Below are 20,021 nucleotides of genomic sequence, written 5' to 3' on the forward strand. Positions count from 1 at the left end.
GCTCCTCGCTTAAGCCCGAGCAAACATTGCCAGAGAGTTCATCCAACAGAAACAAACAGGGATGGCTTCTCGTGGCTGCAAAGCTGCAAACCTGCCCGCAGGCAGCACACCCCGTCTGCAGTGCAACCAGCACCATCCTGAAAGCAGAACACAGGACAGGAGTGAACGGACCCATAGCACTGCCCAGCACCAAGAGGGCTCCTGGGGTGCTGCAGCACAGCTGCACTATGGAGGAAATAGAGAGGCAGGGTGCCTGCAGCTGCCAACCCTTTGCAGCTCCCACTTCCCTGAGCTGCAGACACTGCAAAATGAAGGAGCGTGAGCTTCACGTGGGTCACAAAAGTAAAGCAACAGGAGACGGAGCACTGAGCTCAGTGGCAAAAGCTGCTGAAGCCATAAGCTGCTTTCAGCATCGGTTTTAAGGACAACAGATGGAGGCAAGAAGGGAAAAATAACAAGCAAACCCATCCCGTTCTCAGCTTCAGCCCTCAGAGGACTGGAAGGCACTGCTGCAGCTCTGGGTTGGCCCAGGAGCAGAGAAGCAGAGGAAGATGATGGCAGCACAGCAACTGCAGCCCTTCTGCCATAGAAGGAGTGGAACAGAGGTCAGAGTTTAAGGACTTTATTCTCTGTACTGGCAGATGTCTATTACAGCTGCAGGCTGACGTAGCACAGACCCCATCTGGACATACAGCCTCCTCCTCCACGGCCCCAGGGCTCCCCTTACACACAACACAAAGGCAGGACCACCCTTCTGGCTGGGCAGGAGAATGAGAGCGACCACTGCCCTACAGCGACCTCCTGCGCAGGAGGAGCGAATGTAGAGACATCCACAGCAAGAGCACAGAGCAGAATGCTCTGAGCACAGAAACAGCCAAGAAGTGATGTCAGAAAAGAGCATCGCCCCAACACTGCTGCAGCTGCTGCTTTTTCTCTTTGCAAAGTCCACACAGAGGGACGATGAGTTTGCAGTGGCCTTGATGTTGGGCCCACACCTCCCAGCACATACAGACAGTCCCATAGCAGCGCTGCCAGATGACGGTGCTGCCTTCTCAAAGCTGAGCTGGTGCTGTTTCGATTTTAAAATAAGAAAGTCTGAATCCAGATCTGCCCTCCCTGTTCTGCAGGGAATGAGCAGCAGTTTAAGAAAGTCTTTAAAATAAAAACAACCACAAAATGAAGGCAGAACTTAAAGGCAGAACTCCACCTAAGGCACCATTACCATGGTTTTTTTTGCAGGGCACAGGAGCTCACACGGAGCAGGCCGAGCTGTGCAGCGTGCAGGTGTCTGCAATGGGAGCAGCAGAGCTGCCAGGCGATGCTCCTGCAGCACTACATGGGCAGGGAGGATGAGCTCCACGCAGCACAGCGGTGCCAGAGCAAAGCAGCAGCCCTGCCAGCACTGAGGTTGTCGGGTTCTATGTGACACAAGCACCAGCAGCAGCACAGCTTTAACACCAGCCCTGCTGTAATGTGCAACCATGAGCCCTGTTACAGGTGGGTGATGGAGCTCCCTGCTCCAGGCGGTGCTGGCTGCAGAACTCTTCTTCCCTCCAGGATTCCCATTTCCCAGCAGGGGAGGCTTTGCTGCTTCAGAGGTGGATGAAGGTGAATACAGGGCAGCCCAGCAGCACATTGATGGATCCATGTGCTTCCTCCAGAAACCTCACAACAAAATACCCAGCAGCCACATAAACACAGCATGGGGCCCCAGCCCTCCTGACACCCCACACCATCCCATCAGAACCAACAGCAGGTCCCACAAACTGCCTGCTCTGAAACCACCCTCAGAACAGCAGCTACATTCAAGCTGCTATGAAATAAAGCAATCCAGTAAATGAGGAGAACATGATACGACACAAAACACACCATTTCCCCGCAGGGTTTTGTCCAGAGGGCTCCTACAGTGTCATGTTGGAGCTCAGCCACATGGAAACCCCAACTGTGAAGAACCATTTCCTCACCTCACCAAAACACAATCAAAGCTGAGAAAAAGAATGAAGCCCCCACACCCCCCGCAGCAGAACCAGCCTCCAGCACAACCCGGATGATTCAACTGCAGCACCATTAAGCTTCGTTGGACTGTATTTAAATTAAAACAAGGCATTTAAAAGCTACCAGCACTAAAAGATCCTCACTGTTCGCACCAGCCTCAGCCTCCTCCAGCCCTGGGGGTCGTGGGGCAGTTGGGGGATGTGGTGATGTGCAAAGCCTTTCCCCCGGAGCAGCACATTGCCCCAGAAGCCAGCTGCCAGCCAGCACCCAGGCTGCCCAGTTCCAGCGGTGGCTGCAGTGTTCCCAATAGGACAAGAGATGAAGAGAGCAGACACCAGATAACTGCCAGCAAGGAGCAGGCTGCAGCTTCCCCCCTGCCATGGGGTGCAGTCTTTGTTCACTTTTTTGGCCCTCAGAGTTTCTTCAAGCGACTGTACAGTTCCCGTTTGCTCCTCTCACCGGCCCAGGTTCGGCTCTTGGTGCGAAATCTTTTCAAGTCTTCTTTAAAGTCCTCATGGTGCATGGGGCGGTAGCTCTGCGGCTCACAGAAGCTCTGGGGAAAGAAATGGGTTCGTTTCTGGTTTCATTTTACTGTGCCACAGAGCGGTGGGCTCTGAGCACAGCCAGCAGAGCCTGGCACACAACTGCCACCAAAACAAAGCACACAGGAGCCCCGCTGAGCTGCAGCCACACATCAGATAGTGATGAGCAAAGCCAAGTGACCTTCAGATTACAGCTACTTCTGAAGTGAGAGCTAACAAGCAAAGGACTTTCGGCCCCTCAGACAAAACTCTCACCCCAAGTTTTTTGGCAGACATCAATATATAGCACAAGCAAAGGATATTCAGAATTCACCCTGAAGTAACACAGATCTGGAAAACATTTGCTTCTCCTCCAGCTCAGCCAGCCCCCAGCATATGGAACAGTGCCATCAGCTGTTCCATGCTGCCACCTCGAGGCCCTCCAGCCCAGAGCCAGAACAATCCTGGGGCACCCACAGCCACACTGGGCCAAAAACACAGCAGCACCCGCCACTGTGATCAGCAGCAATTGAAGTGATGAGAAACAAGGTGTGGCAAATGTGGGGAGCAGCGCACAGCACTGCCCTGCCCAACAAACATGGGCTGCAGGAAGGCTGAGCATCTCACAACTGCCTGGAACTGCAGTTCTCAAAGCAGAGTGGTAATCTGAGAGGTGCTCCAAAGCGTGAGGCTCTGGGAGGGACTGAAGTGAGAGGCAGGCCATAGTTCACAGCACCAGAACAGAGAGAAATGGCAGTGACCGAAGTGCTGCAGAAGCAGAACAAGAACCACCATGATGGGAAGAGCTGCTGGGCACTTATTGGTCTCCTCCTCGGAAGGATAGGCTGGAAACTCAGAGCTCAAGTTCTCTGATTTTGCTTTTTTAGCATAGTACAAGGCTTGAGGTTTCCATGTGTCATGCAGCAATTACTGCCAGGTCTAGGAGAAAAGTCTTTAATTCCTCCTCTGTGTAATATTTTGAACTCCTAGTTGTTACAGAGACAAAACAGTTTTAGATCTTACTCTAGAGACAAGAGGGAAAGCCTTCCAGCCATGGCAGCAAAGCAGTTCTGAGGTATAAACTTGGCTTAGGGAAATGAAGGCAACGTTACTGCCAAGTTCTGACTGCTCTCAGTGCAGGGCTGTGCTGTGAAACAGCAGAAAAAATAGCCCAGGAAAAACAGTCTCTGCTTCTCAGGAAAGTCTGATTTGAGGTTCAGCTATGGTGAGAGCACAAGTGTGGAGTTGCAGAAGGTGTTACTTACCCGGCATCGCAGGAAGAAGTCTCTGTACCCCCCCTTGAGGACATACAGCTCTGGGTAATGCAGGTTGGGGTACTCGTTCCCCAGTCTGTCCCGCTCCCTCACAAAGCGGCACCTGCAGAGGAGACCCCAATTGAAAGCTGGCATTAAGCAACAAGGGAGAGCAGCACCTCCTCTGCCCTACACAGCTCAGCTATAAGCTCACACAGGGCTATGTGGGTAACTCACATCCGAGGCCCCCGCTCCGAGGAGAACTCGCAGTGGAAGACGATGATCACCCGTTTGTTCTTCGAGGGAGGGATTGGGTTCTTCAGCAGGAAGTCTTCCACATCCTCCTCCATGTGGAGGTTTACAGCACCCTGCGAAGGTGGACAAACCCAAAAGCACACAGTAAGCGGAGCACAGCAATGAGTGCATCCCACTTTAGGACAAGCTCTCCTCAGCTCCTAGGGGAGCTCTGCCAGCCCTCTCTTGATGCTGCAGACAGAGCTTCAAACCAAAGCAATGCTGCACACAACCCAGTGCTGCGCTGCCTCCCAATTCAGGAGGGCCCCATCAGCAGCCAGAAGCAGCCAGCTGGATTTCACTCACTGTATTAGAGAGGGTCAGCAAGCTTTAATAGCCTCCACAGCCACTCATTCTATAGCAAAAGACTGTGGTTTAAATCAACTGTGAGACTCCTCTCAGTACCCCAGAGATGAGGACACCGAACACTGGAGGTCACACACCCTCCCCTGGAACTGCCTGCCCACTCATCTGCTCCTCTGCAGAAGGAGAAGGGGAGCAGTTCCCCCCTTACAGAGCTACTCCACAAACCAAGTGTGCGTGCAGATCCACACAGCACACAGGCACAATGAGTCCAGGCTGCTGCTCCACGCAGCTCTGCCTTACTCTCCCACTACCACAACATACCTTGATGTGTCCTCCTTCGTACTCGTACGGATAGCGACAGTCAATGATCACACACTCCTTAATGAAGCTTGCAAACTTCCCAGTCAGGACAGACACAATCTGCAATAAGCAAACAAACGAAGCACAGTTTAATTGTTTTCAGGGGTTTTTTTTTTAACCATTTCAGTAAAGAACGTCTCACTGTCCCCAGAGCACATACCATTTCTGAGTCAATGTATTTTAAATCTTGATGCTTCCCATCGACAGTATGGAACAAATAACCCTAGAAAACAGACAGCATTTAGCAGAGCACGTTCCAGCCACGAGCCACACAGCAGCACAGCACCCAGCTCCATAACACTGCACTGACAAGGATCTCTTGAGCCAAGCACAGCATTTAAAACCCCAGAACCCCAAGGTTGAGGGACACAGCTTTTCTTTGGCTCCTACACTGAAGATCCTGAAGAAATCCTTCAGGACTGACCTATGAGAGCACCATTCTCACTGGCAGCCTTCACCAGTGACTGGGGGATGTACTCTGAAGAAGGGAAGCGCTTTACTTGGGGCTGGTTCATAACACCTCTCTAAAAGAGACCATTAAACCAAATCATACAATTACCTTTGAGAAGTCACCAATAAGGTCCCTCTGGTCACTGGCCAAAATACTCTCGATTTCTGCTGCAGAGGATTGCGTCTTTACTATTTTTGTGTTCTAGAGGAAGACAGGTTAGAGATGAGTGCCAAACACCGATGGTATGAGACCCTTTCCCCACAGGGTAAGAGTCAGCATTTACTAACAGCCTGATGCACAGCTTCCCTTTAGGATCAATGCAGGAACACACAGCTACTGCAGCACCTCCATCAGCCCCACACCACACTGTTAGACCAGCACTTCCCCCCGTAAACTCACCCTCCTTGACCTTCACAAACAAGACCCCTCTATCTGAGCTCTAATTAACTCTCCACCGCAACACCAAACTACACCAAGCCACCAACCTCTGAGTCTTCAGACTGTGCTCCAGGTAGGCTTTTCCTCTTCTTGCTTTTCCCTGAAGAACTCTCCTCTTGGGACCTCTCCATTCTTTTCTGGGTGGTTCTGCCTACGCCGCTGGGCAGAGATGAAGAGCCAAAGAGGCGGCATCGCCTGGCCTGGGGGCAGACAGTGAAGATGTCTAGCAAAGACCAGGACTAAATACTAAGAGAAACTAAGCAAGCCTCAGACTTCCAGACTACCTGGTCTAGCGTTAAATGCTGGCAGCCCTGCCTACAGCAGTGGGGTGGGAGCTTGATGATCCTTGGGGTCCCTTCCAACCCAAGCCATTCAATGACAGGATGATATGATATTAGCAGGACAAGGGGAAATGGATTGGAGTTGAAGGAGGGCAGATTGAGGGTGGATGTCGGGGGAAGCTGTGTACTGTGAGAGTGGGGAGGTGCTGGAACAGCTGCCCAGAGGCTGTGGATGCCCCGTCCATCCCTGGAGGTGTTGAAGGCCAGGTTGGATGGGGCCCTGGGCAGCCTGGGCTGCTCTGAAATGGGGAGGTTGGTGGCCCTGCCTGTAGGAGGGGGTTGGAGCTTCATGATCCTTGGTGTCCCTTCCAGCCCTGGCCATTCTGCATGAATCACCCTTGCAAATGCCTGCAGAGCACCAGCAATGCAGGAGCTGCCATGTGAACAGGACTGTGATGCTAGCAGGAGTTCCCCATTCTACATGATATGACTGCAGTAAAGTTTGGCTCATCTAAGGTGCTGTCACAGCACAGCAACAGCAGGATGTGCTCAGGATCACCTACACTGGGGGCTTATGTTCCCACTAACACTTGTTTCTGGCTGTGAGGACTGGGTGAGCTCAGAGCACATTATGACATGCTGGCAGAACGCTTTGTATCAACCAGCAGACCACGGCAGATTCTGAGCCTGTATTGCCCTCACAGCCTATTATCCGAAGTGTGGGTTACAGGCATTCCAGGTAGGGCTGTGAGGGCTGCATTCAAGGTACACCAGTATTTGATAAGAGAAGTCAAGACCTCCTCCCATTTATAAGTGTTTTTGTAAAAAGCAAGTGAACGTGGATACACACCCACTGTGAGCACCATCCTACACTGACACAATCTCCCAAGCAGCAGGCTTAACAGTAACACAATACTGCAGGGGTCTTGCACTGCCCCGTTTTGTGATGGGAGGTACAGGATCAGAGCCACCACCACCACAGGGCCCAGGGGGGCAGATGGACACGAGGACAACACTCACCCGGCTGTATGGCCTCCTGGTGACCAGCGGTGCAGTCCAGAGACTTGACACGTCAGACGGCATCTCCTCATCATTCTGAGAATGAAAGAAAGAAAGTTCACTCTCATCTGCCTCACTGCTGACAGACACTGTAAACACCTGAGACTCCTGTAAGCCTGAGCAGTTTTAAGAACTCCATTACCAGCTCTGTTATTTCATTGAGCGATGAGCTGAGCCACACTGGAAAGGATAAGCTAAATCAACTCATTCATTGATTAAAAACAATGCTCTTCCAAAGCCTTAAGCATGTCGAGTTCATCTAGGAACTGGACTTCTATTTAAGTGATCTGAAAGCAAATATTACCTTTAGCTCCCTCAGAGAACTTCTATAGAAAACACCAACTCTTCCAATCACCCTCTATAGATTCACAATTCAAACACCAGAAGGAACAGCAGCAATACCTCTCTAACTGCTGATCACACACCAAGCAAATCCCATTGTCTGCACTAGGGAACGGCACATAAAACAGAGACGCTACAATGGAAGAGCTGAGAAACATCACTGAGTCCTCCAATAATCCCTCATGCCTGCCTACCTGCAGTCTGAATTACCACCAGAACATGCATATGCTGCAGACGCCACATTATACAGAGCTGATTAGAAGAGCATTGCACTGCTTTTGTACCTACCTTCAGATCTTGCTCATCTAAGAGCTCCAAGAATCCATCATCATCTTCGCTTTCAGAGGAAGGCAGAGAAGCCTGCTGCAGGAAAGCTGGCCTGTAGTTTTCCACTTCACCCGTGGGCATTTCTGGAGTGGGAAACTGAGACAAAACATTTAGTTTTAATGACATTCCTTCTCTTTACAGCAGGATGCTGCAGATAGAAACAATGCCATCCCATCAGGAAGTACAGGCAAGTTAGTGGTTAATCCAGCCCCTTGAATACACTGACCTGAGCAAACCCCAAACTAAGCCCTCATATTTTATTTAGTCCTTACAGCAGTGTGCTCCATTAGCCTGGTTAATCAATAGAGCTCCTCTCCTGGAAACACTGCATAGTGAATTACAAAGGAGAGAAACAACTGATGGCAGAGAATGGGAACTAACTGACTGCAGTTAACAAACACAAGGTCAGGAGTACCAAGACAAAGCTCTACCAAATTCAACAAGTACAGACAGGACTTGCCCCCCAAGGCTCTGTTTCCGTGCAAGGATCCAACTACATCTACTCTGCACTGACACCCACACTCACTGGATGCTCTGCACCACAGCCACAGCTCAGTATTGCCCAAATACTGAGCCCAGACAAAACCAGTTTTTGCATCTGATAGAAAGATAAGCTTCCCTTTTGGGCACACGAACAGTGGTGATTAACAGCACTGTCTCAGAACAGGGTCACGATAGTTTTTCCTCCTCCCAGCAGGTGTGCAGAGGACAGGACAATAACTACCAACACCACTGAGGTACTTACTCCCTGAGCCAGGGCCGAGTCCTGCCTTTGTCCAAGAACACTTTTCCCACCATGGGAGTGGACGTGCACAGAACTACGAGAAGCTGGCTTGGTCGGCTTCTTAAACTCAAATGATTCCTGAATCAAAGAGAGAAAAGTGACTGGTTTACCAAAACAATGAACACTGCACACTACCAGAACCTTTCTACCTCCTCTCCCACCTTTAAGCTACCAGACATTTTGGATTCAAGTTCCCTGCTGCCAAACAGGAACAGTCTGCTTTGAAAACATTCACACTCAAAGACATTACAACAGTGATTCACCTGACACAACCAAGCTCTCATCTCATTATCTGCAGGCTCAAAGCATTTTGGTTTTCTTTTTGTTGGTCAAGTTCTCTGCTAAAGAAGCCATGCTAAGGCAGCTACAGCCTGCTCAGAACGTCATCTGCTGCTGGGTGATGGTGCCTGGGCCTGTCAGCACCCTGCAGACAGCACAGCCAGCAGCAAGGCCTCCCAGAGCATGAGGATAAAGGCACAATTGTGCTGCTGAGGAACCAGAACTCCCCACATTGGAGTAAAAGAAGACATGGAGATCTAGGCAGCCTCCTGCAGGCACCCCCCACAGACAGCCAAGGACAGCATTATGGAAATGTTTCACCTTGCCACAGACAGAGAGGAGCCAGGTGCTACAGCAAGGAGGAAGGAGTTGTACAAAGCCTTCCTCCTTGTTATCAGCCTATCATCACTTTGCAGTCACTGTAACCAGTGCCATCACACTTTGCTGCAGCTTTCTCTAAGCTGAGCTGCACAAAGCTTTGTGATGTCTGAGCTGCAGTCTGACAGGCAGCTCCCAAACTTCTCCCACCACATCTGCCCATGAAGGAGTGCTGGTTCAGCTTCCTCAGCACCACCTCTCACACCACACCATCCCCAGAGGCAACACGCAATACTCACATTCTCCTTATTCTCATTCTGTTCTAGGAGCTGAAATGCATTACAATCTGTGGAGTCCGAATGGCTTCTCTTCAGAGCAGGACTGGAGCCCAGGAGCCTTTGCTATACAATTCAGACAGAAAAGCTAGTTAAGCATTTTCCAGTACCGCCTCTGTACTAGTACATCTTAAGCACAAGAGATGCATTAATGAGATTATGAGGTCTTCCTCTGCAAGTGAGTGCAGGCTGGGCTGCGTTTCAGCTGCATTAGCAACAAAGCTACACTGGTGAGATCCCACAGCCAACACCCAAACTAGGTTTCAAGTTTACAAACCATTGCTCTTAGTTTTCAACCAACTACCACAACAGCTGTTCTTGAAGGGAATAAATTAACAAGAAGTGGGAGGTACCCAACTAAAAACAGTCAGCACAGTAAACCCTTTAACATTTATGCAAGATGAACACCACCCTCACTTACCGGCAGTGAATGAATTCTTCTGAGAGGCAGTCGAAGGCTACAATGAGAAAGAACACATTTATTGTCAACATTTCCTTTTGGAAGACAGTAATGAGAGCAGCATCCCACAGCACTATAAAGCTGGAGGCAAATCCATAGCAGTGACTGGATGTTAGACAGGAGAATACTTACTTCAGTCTGCTAGATGCCAGAATTGCCTTCTCAAATCTGAAAGAGAAAAGCCCCACAGTTAACAACAAAGGATAGCAAACTCAAAAATCAACCTTGTATTTGAGTCACAGCACTAAACAGAAGCCAGATGCTTCCTGATAACACCTCATCCTTCTCAACAGGTATTTATGGCCAGCTAATCCCAGCCTGGTTTTCAAAGCACATGTTGGAATCCCACTCTCCCTCCTTTCCTCAAAGGACTTCCAGCATTGATTAGACACAAAGGCAATTCAAAGAGAAAAGCTGGGGAAATCAGGGACCAAAGGCATCTCTCCCCCACCCCCAGGGATAAAAGATTAGGAAACGTGTTTATTTAAATCTAATCAAGAGAGACAAATTCAATGCTAAAAGCAATTGCATGGAATCAGTTAAGACATGTCCAAGCAAAAGCTTACAGTTAAGTACTGAGAGCAAACTGCAGCTTACACGCAGTGCAGGGTGGCTGCCGCAGCTCACTGAGCTGCAAGCAGTGGGGACAGACAGCACAGCAAGGCAGCACCTGCACTTGCAGTGTGGGAGCACACCTTTTAGAAGGGTAAAAGAGAAGGGCCCACTACACACGTGCCAGCAAAGGAGATGTCACGTTAAGCCTCTCATCAGCCTACACTTGTTAACAGTGCAATGTGAAGCTGCAGAGGTCAGGCTTAGCATCTGCTTACGTACGTTTCCTCTCTGATGTCGCTGGGGGTCGGGGTGCCAGGCGAATCCAAGGCACAACCTGCAGAACAGAACAGCATTTTGTAGTGAGTCCTGCCTCAGTCCATAGGGAATGCAGCACATTGGGTATCGCTGGAAAGCTCCTCCAAGAAGTGCTGAGCTCAGACTGAAGCTGACATTGAAAGCTGTCCTTCGCACACAGCAGCATATTGAAAGAAGGGCGAGCACTCCATGCACAATACAAGCAGAACATCTTGAGATCCGCTACGGAGACGGGAAAAGGAGAAGAGAGCCAAGCAGCAGAGATGCAGCCAGCTCAGTTCCTTATCTCCCTGTAGCCTGCCAGCTGCACTCGCTTTTCAGTGCTCCCTTTGAAGGCTGAAGTACCACACTGAGAATCTGGTGCATAAAGTCAGGTGGAAGCACTGATTTCCATCACTGACACAGTGATATATCAAAGAGAACTTCTCAACAAGCATCAGTGCTGTAACAGCTCCCCGGACTGTGAGGCTGACACCAGCACACACAGGCAGAAAACCACAGACAAAACCCAAGCCACAAGAGAAACCCTGCTTGGCAGCCTCCATATGAGCATGCAGATAGGATAGCAGAGTCTGGGTTTAAAGAGAAACCACAGCGCAACACTTCAGAGTTATCACCCTCCAAAAGGGGGGGGACTCAACCTGGCTCCATTCTGAGCTAAAGGCAGGTATGTGCTGTGTCCTAACAGCAAACAGCAGAATGCGAACTCAGCTTCCAAACCACAGCCCCAATACTCAGCCATGAGCGCTCACAAAGCAGCACCAGCTCACTAGGTCAGCAGAGGGGTGGCCAGCAGGGACAGGGAAAGGATCGTCCCTCTCTGCTCTGCCCTCTGAGGCCCCATCTGCAGTGCTGCGTCCAGAGCTGGGGCCCCCAATACAGGAAAGACAGGGAGCTGTTGGAGAGGGTCCAGAGGAGGCCACAAAGATGCTCAGAGGCTGCAGCACCTCCACGACAAAGACAGGCTGAGGGAGCTGGGCTTGTTCAGCATGGAGAAGAGAAGGGAAGGCTGCAGGGTGAGCTCAGTGCAGCCTGCAAGGACCTGAAGGAGCCTCCAAAAAGGAGGGGAGTCAGCTCTGTGAAAGGGCAGATAAGAGCAGGACAAGGGGAAATGGATTGTATTGAAGGAGGGCAGATGGAGGGTGGATGTCAGGGGGAAGTTGTGTACTGTGAGAGTGGGGAGGTGCTGGAACAGCTGCCCAGAGGCTGTGGATGCCCCGTCCATCCCTGGAGGTGTTGAAGGCCAGGTTGGATGGGACCCTGGGCAGCCTGGGCTGCTCTGAAATGGGGAGGTTGGTGGCCCTGCCTGTGGTGGGGGGTTGGAGCTTCGTCCCTTCCAGCCCAAACCATTCTGTGATAAGAAGCAAAACAAAATGCTCTCTCTGCCACACCCCATTTGGAGCCAGAACCAGTTTTTCTTCCACGTTAACCTCACTGCAAGCACAGTCTAGAACAGTTAACAGAGAAAACAGCTCAAAACGTGGGCTGTGGGAGGTCTGCTGAGCAACAGGAACAAGCCTGCCTCCCTTCACAGGTGTGAGGGTGAGAAGTGGCTGCAGGGACCAAAGGCAGCATTAGTTCTGCATTCAAATGTGTGAGCAGAGTAAGAATACAGCGCTTTCTATTCCTTACTCATCATTTACTGTGAGCACCGTACCTGAGTCTGTCGACTCTGAGGACACTGTTCTTTGCAGACCATTTGTGCTCTTGTTTCCCAGGTCTTGTTCAGTATTTTCATGCTGCCTGTAAAAGAAGGAACGTTCAATGTTATTAATACAAGACAGGAGCACAAGAACACAGCACAGAACTGATAGCCCCATCAGTCACCTTGCACCACTCCACCAGCCCTTCCGCACAGCACACAAACCACGAGCTTTTGTGGGCTCTTTTTCCTCCTCTGAGGCTGTTTCCGAGCCCCTCATGCTCTCGCACCTTCACTAACAAAGGATTTAATACAACAGGACAGCTTGCAAGAAAAGTTTAGCACTAAAACCAGTTTGTATATGGAGTGTGAGATATCGGTGCCTGGAGGCACAGCAGCACCTCCCAAAGCTGGGAACACCCCTATCAACAGCCCATTATCTCTCTCAGGACTGTAACCTGTCCAGCACTGATTTCATGATTGTTTTGTATATAGAAATGAACTTTGAGTTTGAGAACTGGGAGCTTTGGGCTGCTTTGGTTTGGGGGATTTATTAAAGCTAATAAGAGCTTGTTAAAGTTAAGACTTGAGCCCACACCCTCCCTGCCCACCCAGCCTCAAGTGGGTGCAGCTCTCCTCCCACACACACACACAGTGCTGGGTGCAGGAGCACTGGGAGCACATGCTGCTCACACACGGGCAGCCCCAGGGTTCCTCTCCATCACCTTCAAATGAGGGTAAAGCTACCGAGTGAGGCTGCTCTTATCACACTGATTAACTCCAAAGATGGAGCTGGGCACAAGGTGGGAGAGCAACCCAAAATGGAAGGGCCTGGTGGGAGGCGTTAGCAGGAATCCCTGGAATCTCAAGGTGGGAAGGATCATAGAGCTGATCACAGGAACATGAAGCATCTAAAAGCAAGCAGCAAAAGGAGAAATAGCAGCAGGACACTCGGGAATGGACAGGAGGCCAAAGTGAAATGGGAGCCATAGGAGAACCGAGCTGCAGAGCAGGAAAAGCAGCCACAGAGTGGGAAGAGATGAGATGGAAGATGGTGGCACGTGGGGATGTGGGCCTGCACCATGTGTGGACGGGAGAGCAGCAAGGGAGGAGGGGTGAGGGGGTGCTGTGAGCTGCGGGGGGAGGAGCAGGGCCTCGCTTGGGGGCAGAACGGGAAGAGCTGCCCCATGTCCTGGCTGGGGGAGGGGGGGAGATCTCCAGGCCTTGGTTTGGGGATGGGGGGGATGTCCAGGCCTTGGTTTGGGGGGTTGCTGAGATCTTGGAGGCCTCACTTTGCACGGAGGAAACGGGGGTAGGGAAGGGCTCATCAAAGGCTCCTTAAGGGGATACGGAGGGGATGGGAAAGAGCCCCGGGCTGAGGTTTTAGGGACTAAAGAAGTCCTGGAAGGCTCAGTTTGGAGGGGGGGAGAAATGGGCCTCAAGGCGCCGTTGGGGAAGGAGCTGAGGAGCGGGTGTAGGGGGTTGTTGGGGCGTTAATTGAAGGGGGCAGGGAGGAAGCGGCCCTTTGTGCCCGTGGGTTGGGGTGAAGCTGCTCCGGGCCTCGGCTCCAGGAGCCCCACAGGCCGGGGCTGCGATGGGACGGGCGGGCAGACATCGCTGCATGAACGGGGTGAGAGGAAGCCCAGGGGAGAAGGGGAGGAGGGGAGGCCATGGAGGGGATCAAAGGGGGCCTCGGTGGGAGGGGGCTCCGACTGACCCGTGTCCCAGCTGCTCCATGGTGCGGCGAAGATCCGAGACCGGCGAGAGCTCGGCAGGAAACAGAGACTTGACCACGGCGGCGGGTGGAGCCGGAGAGAGCGGCGGGAGGCGGCGGGACGCGGCGGGATCCATCGGGCCGAGCCGAAGCCAACCGAGCCGCGCGTCCGACTGGCAGCGCTGCCCGCGCCGCACTGAGCCCGGCCGCCACCCGTCGCTGGCGCCAAACCGCCTCTCCGCCAATCAGAAGGAGGCGCGGGGAGGGGGAGGGCTTTTCTCCTCAGCTCTCCATTCCTCTGACCAATCGGAGCGGGGGGAGGGACCAACTCCTCACTGATCGGCAGGCGAGCTGTCCAATAGTGAAAGGGGTAACCCAGTGACCTGGCTGCGGAACTGCATTTCCCGGCATGCAACTGCAAGAGAACGCATTGCCCGCCTCGCCGGTGCACGCTGGGAAATGTAGTTCTCTGAGTCAGGAAGGCCCCACACACCACCCCCACAGAGCCCTAAGAGATGGAACAGGGGGAGATGAGGGAAAAGTAGCACAAAATAAGGCAAAAAACCGGGCCCTGGTGAGCCAAAGAACTCTGTCCGTGTCACTTCTGGTCCAAAGAGATCCATGTGAGAGCAATGAGTGATAAAGGCCCACAGGAAGATGGCGGCCGGGCAGGAAGATGGAGGGAGCCATGGGATGAGCGACAAATGGCTTCAAACTCAGAGCGGGGAGGTGGCCATGGGTCTAAGGAGGGATCTCATGCACTGAAGGTGCTGCACAGCCTGCAGTGAGACTGGTGCCGCCCCATCCCTGCAGCACACACAGCTCTGATGGAGCTGAGGGCGTCCCTGTGCACTGCAGGGAGTGGGAGATCCTTCCCAATCAGATCCTTTCCCAATCAGATCCTTCCCAATCAGATCCCTTCCCAATCAATCCATTCTGGGATCCTATCGTTCTGCAATCTTTAATGCTCTAAAGGATTCAGCAGGAGGAGATGCAGCGATGCCCAGGGCAGAGGTGCAGTGAGTTTGTAGCGATGCTGTGCCATCCCCATACCCATCAGTCCAGGACGTGGGCAGGGGACCAGGAGGTGACAGCCGCCATCAGGAGCACAGCTTGATGTGTGTTCCTGGCGTCCAGAGCCAGAAGTAGGGGAAGACCTTCTCGCTGAAGGAGACGTTGAACTGCAGGATCTGTCGCATGTTGTCGGTGTTGTAGAAGGTCACTTGCCCAGCCTCGTAGTCCAGGTGGACTCTGATGCGCCGTGGCTCTTCGTGCAGGCTCAGCTGGGTGGGCGGCATGGTCAGCGCTGTGTAGCTGCCGTCCCAGTCCATCCGCAGGGCCCAGATCTTCTCCATGGCCATCACGAGTGACTCTTTCCTCTGCACAGACTCCAGGGCCACCCCCACAGCCCAGGTGTTCCCACCCCCGACCTCCAGCTCCCAGTAGTGCCTCCCAGCCATGAAGCCCTGAGATCCCAACACGCTGGCGCTGCCCGTGAATCTCTTGGGGGTGTCGGGGAGGTTCTGATGTTCTTCTGCTATCTGCAGGGTCCTGCAGTCACTTGAGATGCTCAGGTACGGGCTTGCCGTCTCCAGATCCAGCAACACCTTCACTAAGGCACAACAGAGAAGAATCAACCTGCTGCCTGCTGAGGCCAGCTAGCACCTTTCCTTCCTCTTCCATAGGACCGGGGCAGGTCTTACAAGCACAGTGTGCAACCATGACCCATCCACAGCTTCCTCAGGGGGCACAGCTGTGGGGCACCTCCCTACCGAGCTGTGTGACCACAAGGAACATCACCCTGGGCCTCAGAGGTGTCACCACGCAGTGCCACCACCTCAGGTCCTCCACCGATCCATGGAGCCTCAAATCCCAGACAGCAGGGCAGGGGAACTCAGACTCATCATCCTCAATGCCAAGAGGGCAGGGAGCAGCCAGGCTGCAGATGGCCACAACCGGGACACAACGGCCCCAAACCCCACCACGCTGCTGGGATTGCTCACAAGGCTTTTCCAATCTGTGCCTAAAAGGCGGCCCAGGGTGTGCTCAGGCCCCCAAGTCTTCCAGATCACAGCACAAGAATGAAAAGATCTCTGGAACCAGCGCTGCCCAGCTCTCATTCGGTGCTGGGCACCTCGGGTGGCTCCTGGCACAGAGCTGACCCAGGTTTGTTCATCAGGCAAAAGCAAGGATTTAGATGTTGTGCAGATGATGGATGAACCCACGGCTGCCCCAAGGAGGCAGGGAAACACTTCAGGAATGTTTTTCCCTCATCTGTGCCCATCAGCTTGAGCAAACTTACCTCTTTCTGTGTCCAACTTGCTCAGCAGGTTCACTGCGGGGAGGAAAGGGAGACGCATGAGGGCTCTGGGGAATGTGGGTCAGAAGCAAAGCCCACCCCCAGCTCCTGCAGCCTCCAGCTCCTGTCTGGGAGCTGCGTCAGCCTGGAGCCCGCTGGGACAGACGCACTGAGCCCATGGGACCCTGGCTGCAAATCCAGCATCGCTCGATGACTTTTTACCTCTGAAGTCATCCAGCACAGCCAGGACCTGCTCGCTCGCCTTGCACAGGTTGCTGACTCCCCTCTGCAGCTCTGGGGAGACCGGCTCCGGGATAGGGACCTTCGCTTCCATGCACCTGGGGGAGAAGCCTGCAGGGAGCACACAGCTGGGAGGGAAACGGGCACAACAGGGGGGACAGATGGCACCCAACAGCCCAGGGCCCGGCTGGGGTCACAGTGCATCCCAGGCACCGACACAGGAACCCCATCACACTTAGATCCAAACTACGCAGTGGGGCAAACCCACCCTCCTGGCAGCTGCTGCTCAGCATCCAGAGGATCCCAAGCACCTGTGCAGTGCTCCGTACAGTTCTTACCTGTCCAAAATGCCAGCAACGTCCTGGGAGAGAGAAAGCATCAGTCAGAGCTTACAGCACTGGGGAGTGGGGAGCAGTGGGGCGCTGAGCTCCAGCATGCACACAGTGATGGGGAGCAGTGGTGACACCGGGGTTTGTCACCAGCTGGATCACAGCCTCACCTGCAGGAACTCAACCGCCGGCTGCTCACGCCTCCTCGGGATCTCCACCAGCAGCTCCTCCAGCAGCGCCCTCCTCTCTGCAGCACGGCAGGTGTATTCCTGGTGCTGCTCGGTGAGTCTCGCGTGCACCCCATCGAGCTGGGCCAGCAGGGAGCCCTCCTGCTCCCGCAGGAACTGCTGCAGCTGCTCAAAGGCAGCATGAAGCTTCTGCTGCTCTGAGGCCACCGCGCCCTGTGAGACACACAGCCCTGAGCTGAGGGGAGGGGATGGGGATCACAGCGAGGAGACGGTCTGGGGGGGAAAGGGTGGATGTACAGAGGGTTATATGGGATGGAGAGATGGGAGGATATAGGAGATGGGTATATGGAATAATATACAGGCTGGATGTACGGAAGGATATATGGGACAGACGTATGGGATGGACGTATGGAAGGAGATATGGGACTGACATACAGAAGGAGATATGGGATGGATGGAAGGAGATATGGGATGTATGTATGTATGGAAGGAGATATAGGATGTATGGAAGGAGATATGGGATGGATGGAAGGAGATATGGGATGGATGTATGGAAGGAGATATAGGATGTATGGAAGGAGATATGGGATGGATGTATGGAAGGAGATATGGGATATATGGAAGGAGATATGGGATATATGGAAGGAGATATGGGATGGATGTATGGAAGGAGATATGGGATGGATGTATGGAAGGAGATATGGGATGGACAGGATGGGAGAGAGAAAACAGCAGTGTTGTTCTGGAGGAGGAGGTAAGTATGAATGGGGAGAAGGGCTGCGGCCCCAAAGAGGTGGGTGAAGGGGCAGGGAGAGCAGGGCAGAGGTGGGCACGTACCATCAGCATGTTAATCCTGGATTCTCCTTTGGGATTAAACTCCTCCTTCTCTTTCTCTAGAAATGCCAGATTGCTCTGCAGTGTCTCCTGGGGAAAAATCATTGCAAGATGGTGACACCCGACAGCCCAATGGGGCCAACACCGCTGTGTGCTGTGGGGTGAGTGGGGTGTATTACTGAGCTCACCCCAAGGGGAAAGAAATGCTGAGCTCAGCAGCAGCCCCTCCTCACCCTGAGCACACTGTGCGTGGCCATGGAGCGCCCGGCGTGCAGCTGCTTTGGCCACAGATGTGCCTGGAACAGCTTCATGTGGAAAGCCTGAAGTTTGTGGGTATTTTTAATTAGGAAAAAACAACTTCTGGTGTTGGAAGCGAGATTTGTGGGAAGAGGTTTGGAGCAACGGCGGAGCCGCGTCTCAGATGTGCTCCTGAATTCTCTGCAGTGATATAGAAGTGCCTTAGTGCCATACGGGGACCACAACTTGTGCTCCTGTGCCAAGGGGGGATCCCAGCTCCACGCCTGGCAGAAACCCCCCAACACACACATGGAGGGGACTCAGCTTGTACATGGAGCGGACTTTGTGCCCAGAGGGGACTGAGCTTTGTGCCTAGGTGGGATCCCAGATGGGGCTGCAGATCGGTTCTTAGCAGGGACCCCATTATGTGAACCTGTGCCTGATGGGACCCCTAGCTCCATGTCCAGAACACACCTCAACCAGCGAGCAGAGGGTCCCCAGGTCAGTGCCTACAGGGACCCCCAGGTCAGTGCCTACAGGGACCCTCAGGTCAGTGCCTACAGGGACCCCCAGGTCAGTGCCTACAGGGACCCCCATCCTGTGCCCTGTGCCCAGACAGGAGCCAGATCCACGGTTATGCCTGACAGAACCCCCACATCTGTGCCTTGAGGGCACCCCGACCTGTGCCTGGTGGGTCCCAGCTCCACGCTCAGCAGAGACCCTTATACCCATGCCCTCAGCCTGTTCCTCTATAGGGTACCCAGCTCCGGTGCCCCCCCCCCACCCGGACCCCTCCCGTCCGGTCCGTACCCTCATTGTCCCCGCCGCCTGCTCCGCCGGCAGTGCGCGGTGCCCGCAGTCCGTGCGGTGCTGGCGGCACACGGCGCACAGCAGCCGGCGGCAGCCGATGCAGAACAGCCCCAGGATCTCGCCGTGCTCGGGGCAGCGCGGCCGCGTCGCTTCTTCCCCCGCCGCCTCGTCCAGGGCGGCCGCCAGTTCGGCCACGGCGCCCAGCGGGAAGTTGGGCCGCAGCGAACCGGGCTGGATGGAGGCGCGGCACTGCGGGCACGGAGCGGGGCCAGGCGGGGAGCCCAGCAGGAGCCGGGAGCAGGACGAGCACAGGGAATGGCCGCACGGAGCGAGAACCGGCTGCGAGAACAGCTCCAGGCACAGCGGGCACGTCACCTCGGCCTGCAAACGATCGCCCAGAGCCCGCAGCGCCATGGCCGGGCCGGAAGGAGGAAGGGGGTGTGGTGTGTCAGCACGGCTGTGCGTGGTGCTGCCTTGGGGCTGGCACACACGTGTGCATGAATGTTTTGCATCCATGTGTGTGTGTGTGCACGGCTGCACGCCTTTGCACCGGCACACGCACGCTTGTGCACATCATAGAATCACAGAGTCAAGCCTGTGCTGCAGGCTTGTATTGCTTATGTACCTGTGTGTGCACATTTGTATGTGTAGGTGTGCAGGTGTGCAACGCACACACGAGATGTGACCCTACAGCAGCCAGAAGCCCCACACAGTGCTGCAAGCACGGGGACTGCAGGAGGAGCAAAGGGCCCCAGCAGGGCTGTGCACACACAGGGCTGTGCACACACAGGGCTGTCCATACGGCACCCTGGGCTCTGGAAGCAGGGATGGAGCTGCACCCCGCGGTGCCACGCACCCCCTGCAGCTCCCATAGCAGCAGGACCGGGTCAGTGCTTGCTGGAGGGACCAGACGAGCACCAGGAGGAGCCCAGCACTGCCACGACGACGTCCTTCAGCTGCAACTGCTGTTTTATTCTATGGCATCATCCGTGAGTGCAGCGCAGCCCCCAGAGCCGGGCGGGCACCTCCATCAGACAGAGACAGTCCTGATCCTG

At 53.8% G+C, this 20,021-nt stretch overlaps 2 protein-coding genes across 6 annotated transcripts; both read right to left on the reverse strand.

Annotated features, from left to right (window-relative positions):
- Window positions 1-606: 606 nt before the first annotated feature.
- CDC25A (cell division cycle 25A) lies at window positions 607-14,227 on the reverse strand. 2 transcript variants are annotated; one of them, XM_085540790.1, is made up of 16 exons: window positions 14,033-14,227; window positions 12,331-12,416; window positions 10,638-10,692; window positions 9,936-9,971; window positions 9,765-9,801; window positions 9,308-9,409; window positions 8,373-8,489; window positions 7,589-7,723; window positions 6,920-6,994; window positions 5,666-5,818; window positions 5,289-5,381; window positions 4,890-4,952; window positions 4,691-4,789; window positions 4,007-4,137; window positions 3,782-3,893; window positions 607-2,548 (listed from the first exon to the last, which is right to left on the reverse strand). In XM_085540790.1, exons 1-16 carry the CDS (start codon window positions 14,164-14,166, stop codon window positions 2,408-2,410), a joined length of 1,569 nt encoding a protein of 522 aa, XP_085396916.1. In that variant the 5' UTR covers window positions 14,167-14,227; the 3' UTR covers window positions 607-2,407. The 2 variants fall into 2 exon arrangements, with proteins under 2 accessions (XP_085396916.1, XP_085396917.1); XM_085540791.1 differs by lacking the exon at window positions 4,890-4,952.
- A 749-nt stretch (window positions 14,228-14,976) lies between these two features.
- LOC107308677 (E3 ubiquitin-protein ligase TRIM7-like) lies at window positions 14,977-19,407 on the reverse strand. 4 transcript variants are annotated; one of them, XM_015852740.3, is made up of 7 exons: window positions 18,967-19,407; window positions 17,923-18,009; window positions 17,068-17,298; window positions 16,907-16,929; window positions 16,551-16,666; window positions 16,332-16,364; window positions 14,977-15,641 (listed from the first exon to the last, which is right to left on the reverse strand). In XM_015852740.3, the coding sequence occupies exons 1-7, from the start codon at window positions 19,378-19,380 to the stop codon at window positions 15,130-15,132; spliced, it is 1,416 nt and encodes a 471-aa protein (XP_015708226.2). In that variant the 5' UTR covers window positions 19,381-19,407; the 3' UTR covers window positions 14,977-15,129. The 4 variants fall into 4 exon arrangements, with proteins under 4 accessions (XP_015708226.2, XP_085396922.1, XP_015708224.2 ...); XM_085540796.1 differs by having other exon boundaries at window positions 16,551-16,679; XM_015852738.3 differs by having other exon boundaries at window positions 16,551-16,696.
- Between the last annotated feature and the right edge of the window lie 614 nt (window positions 19,408-20,021).

The sequence above is a fragment of the Coturnix japonica genome, chromosome 2 (genome assembly GCF_054131305.1).
Source record: "Coturnix japonica strain WE chromosome 2, WE-NBRP24, whole genome shotgun sequence".
Taxonomy (NCBI): domain Eukaryota; kingdom Metazoa; phylum Chordata; class Aves; order Galliformes; family Phasianidae; genus Coturnix; species Coturnix japonica.

Bases quoted from the DNA above. Each gene is read 5' to 3' on its own strand.
- CDC25A (XM_085540790.1), bottom strand. From the start codon at position 14,166: ATGGATCCCGCCGCGTCCCGCCGCCTCCCGCCGCTCTCTCCGGCTCCA. The intron at 6,995-7,588 runs GTAGGTACAAAA...TTTCATTCTCAG, and splicing joins TAGATGAGCAAGATCTGAAG to AATGATGAGGAGATGCCGTC. The intron at 5,382-5,665 runs GTTGGTGGCTTG...GTCTTCCTCTAG, and splicing joins CACAGTCTGAAGACTCAGAG to AACACAAAAATAGTAAAGAC.
- LOC107308677 (XM_015852738.3), bottom strand. From the start codon at position 19,380: ATGGCGCTGCGGGCTCTGGGCGATCGTTTGCAGGCCGAGGTGACGTGC. The intron at 16,697-16,906 runs GTAAGAACTGTA...TTTCCCTCCCAG, and splicing joins GTTGCTGGCATTTTGGACAG to CTGTGTGCTCCCTGCAGGCT. The intron at 16,365-16,550 runs GTAAAAAGTCAT...TCCTCCCCGCAG, and splicing joins TGTGCTGGATGACTTCAGAG to TGAACCTGCTGAGCAAGTTG.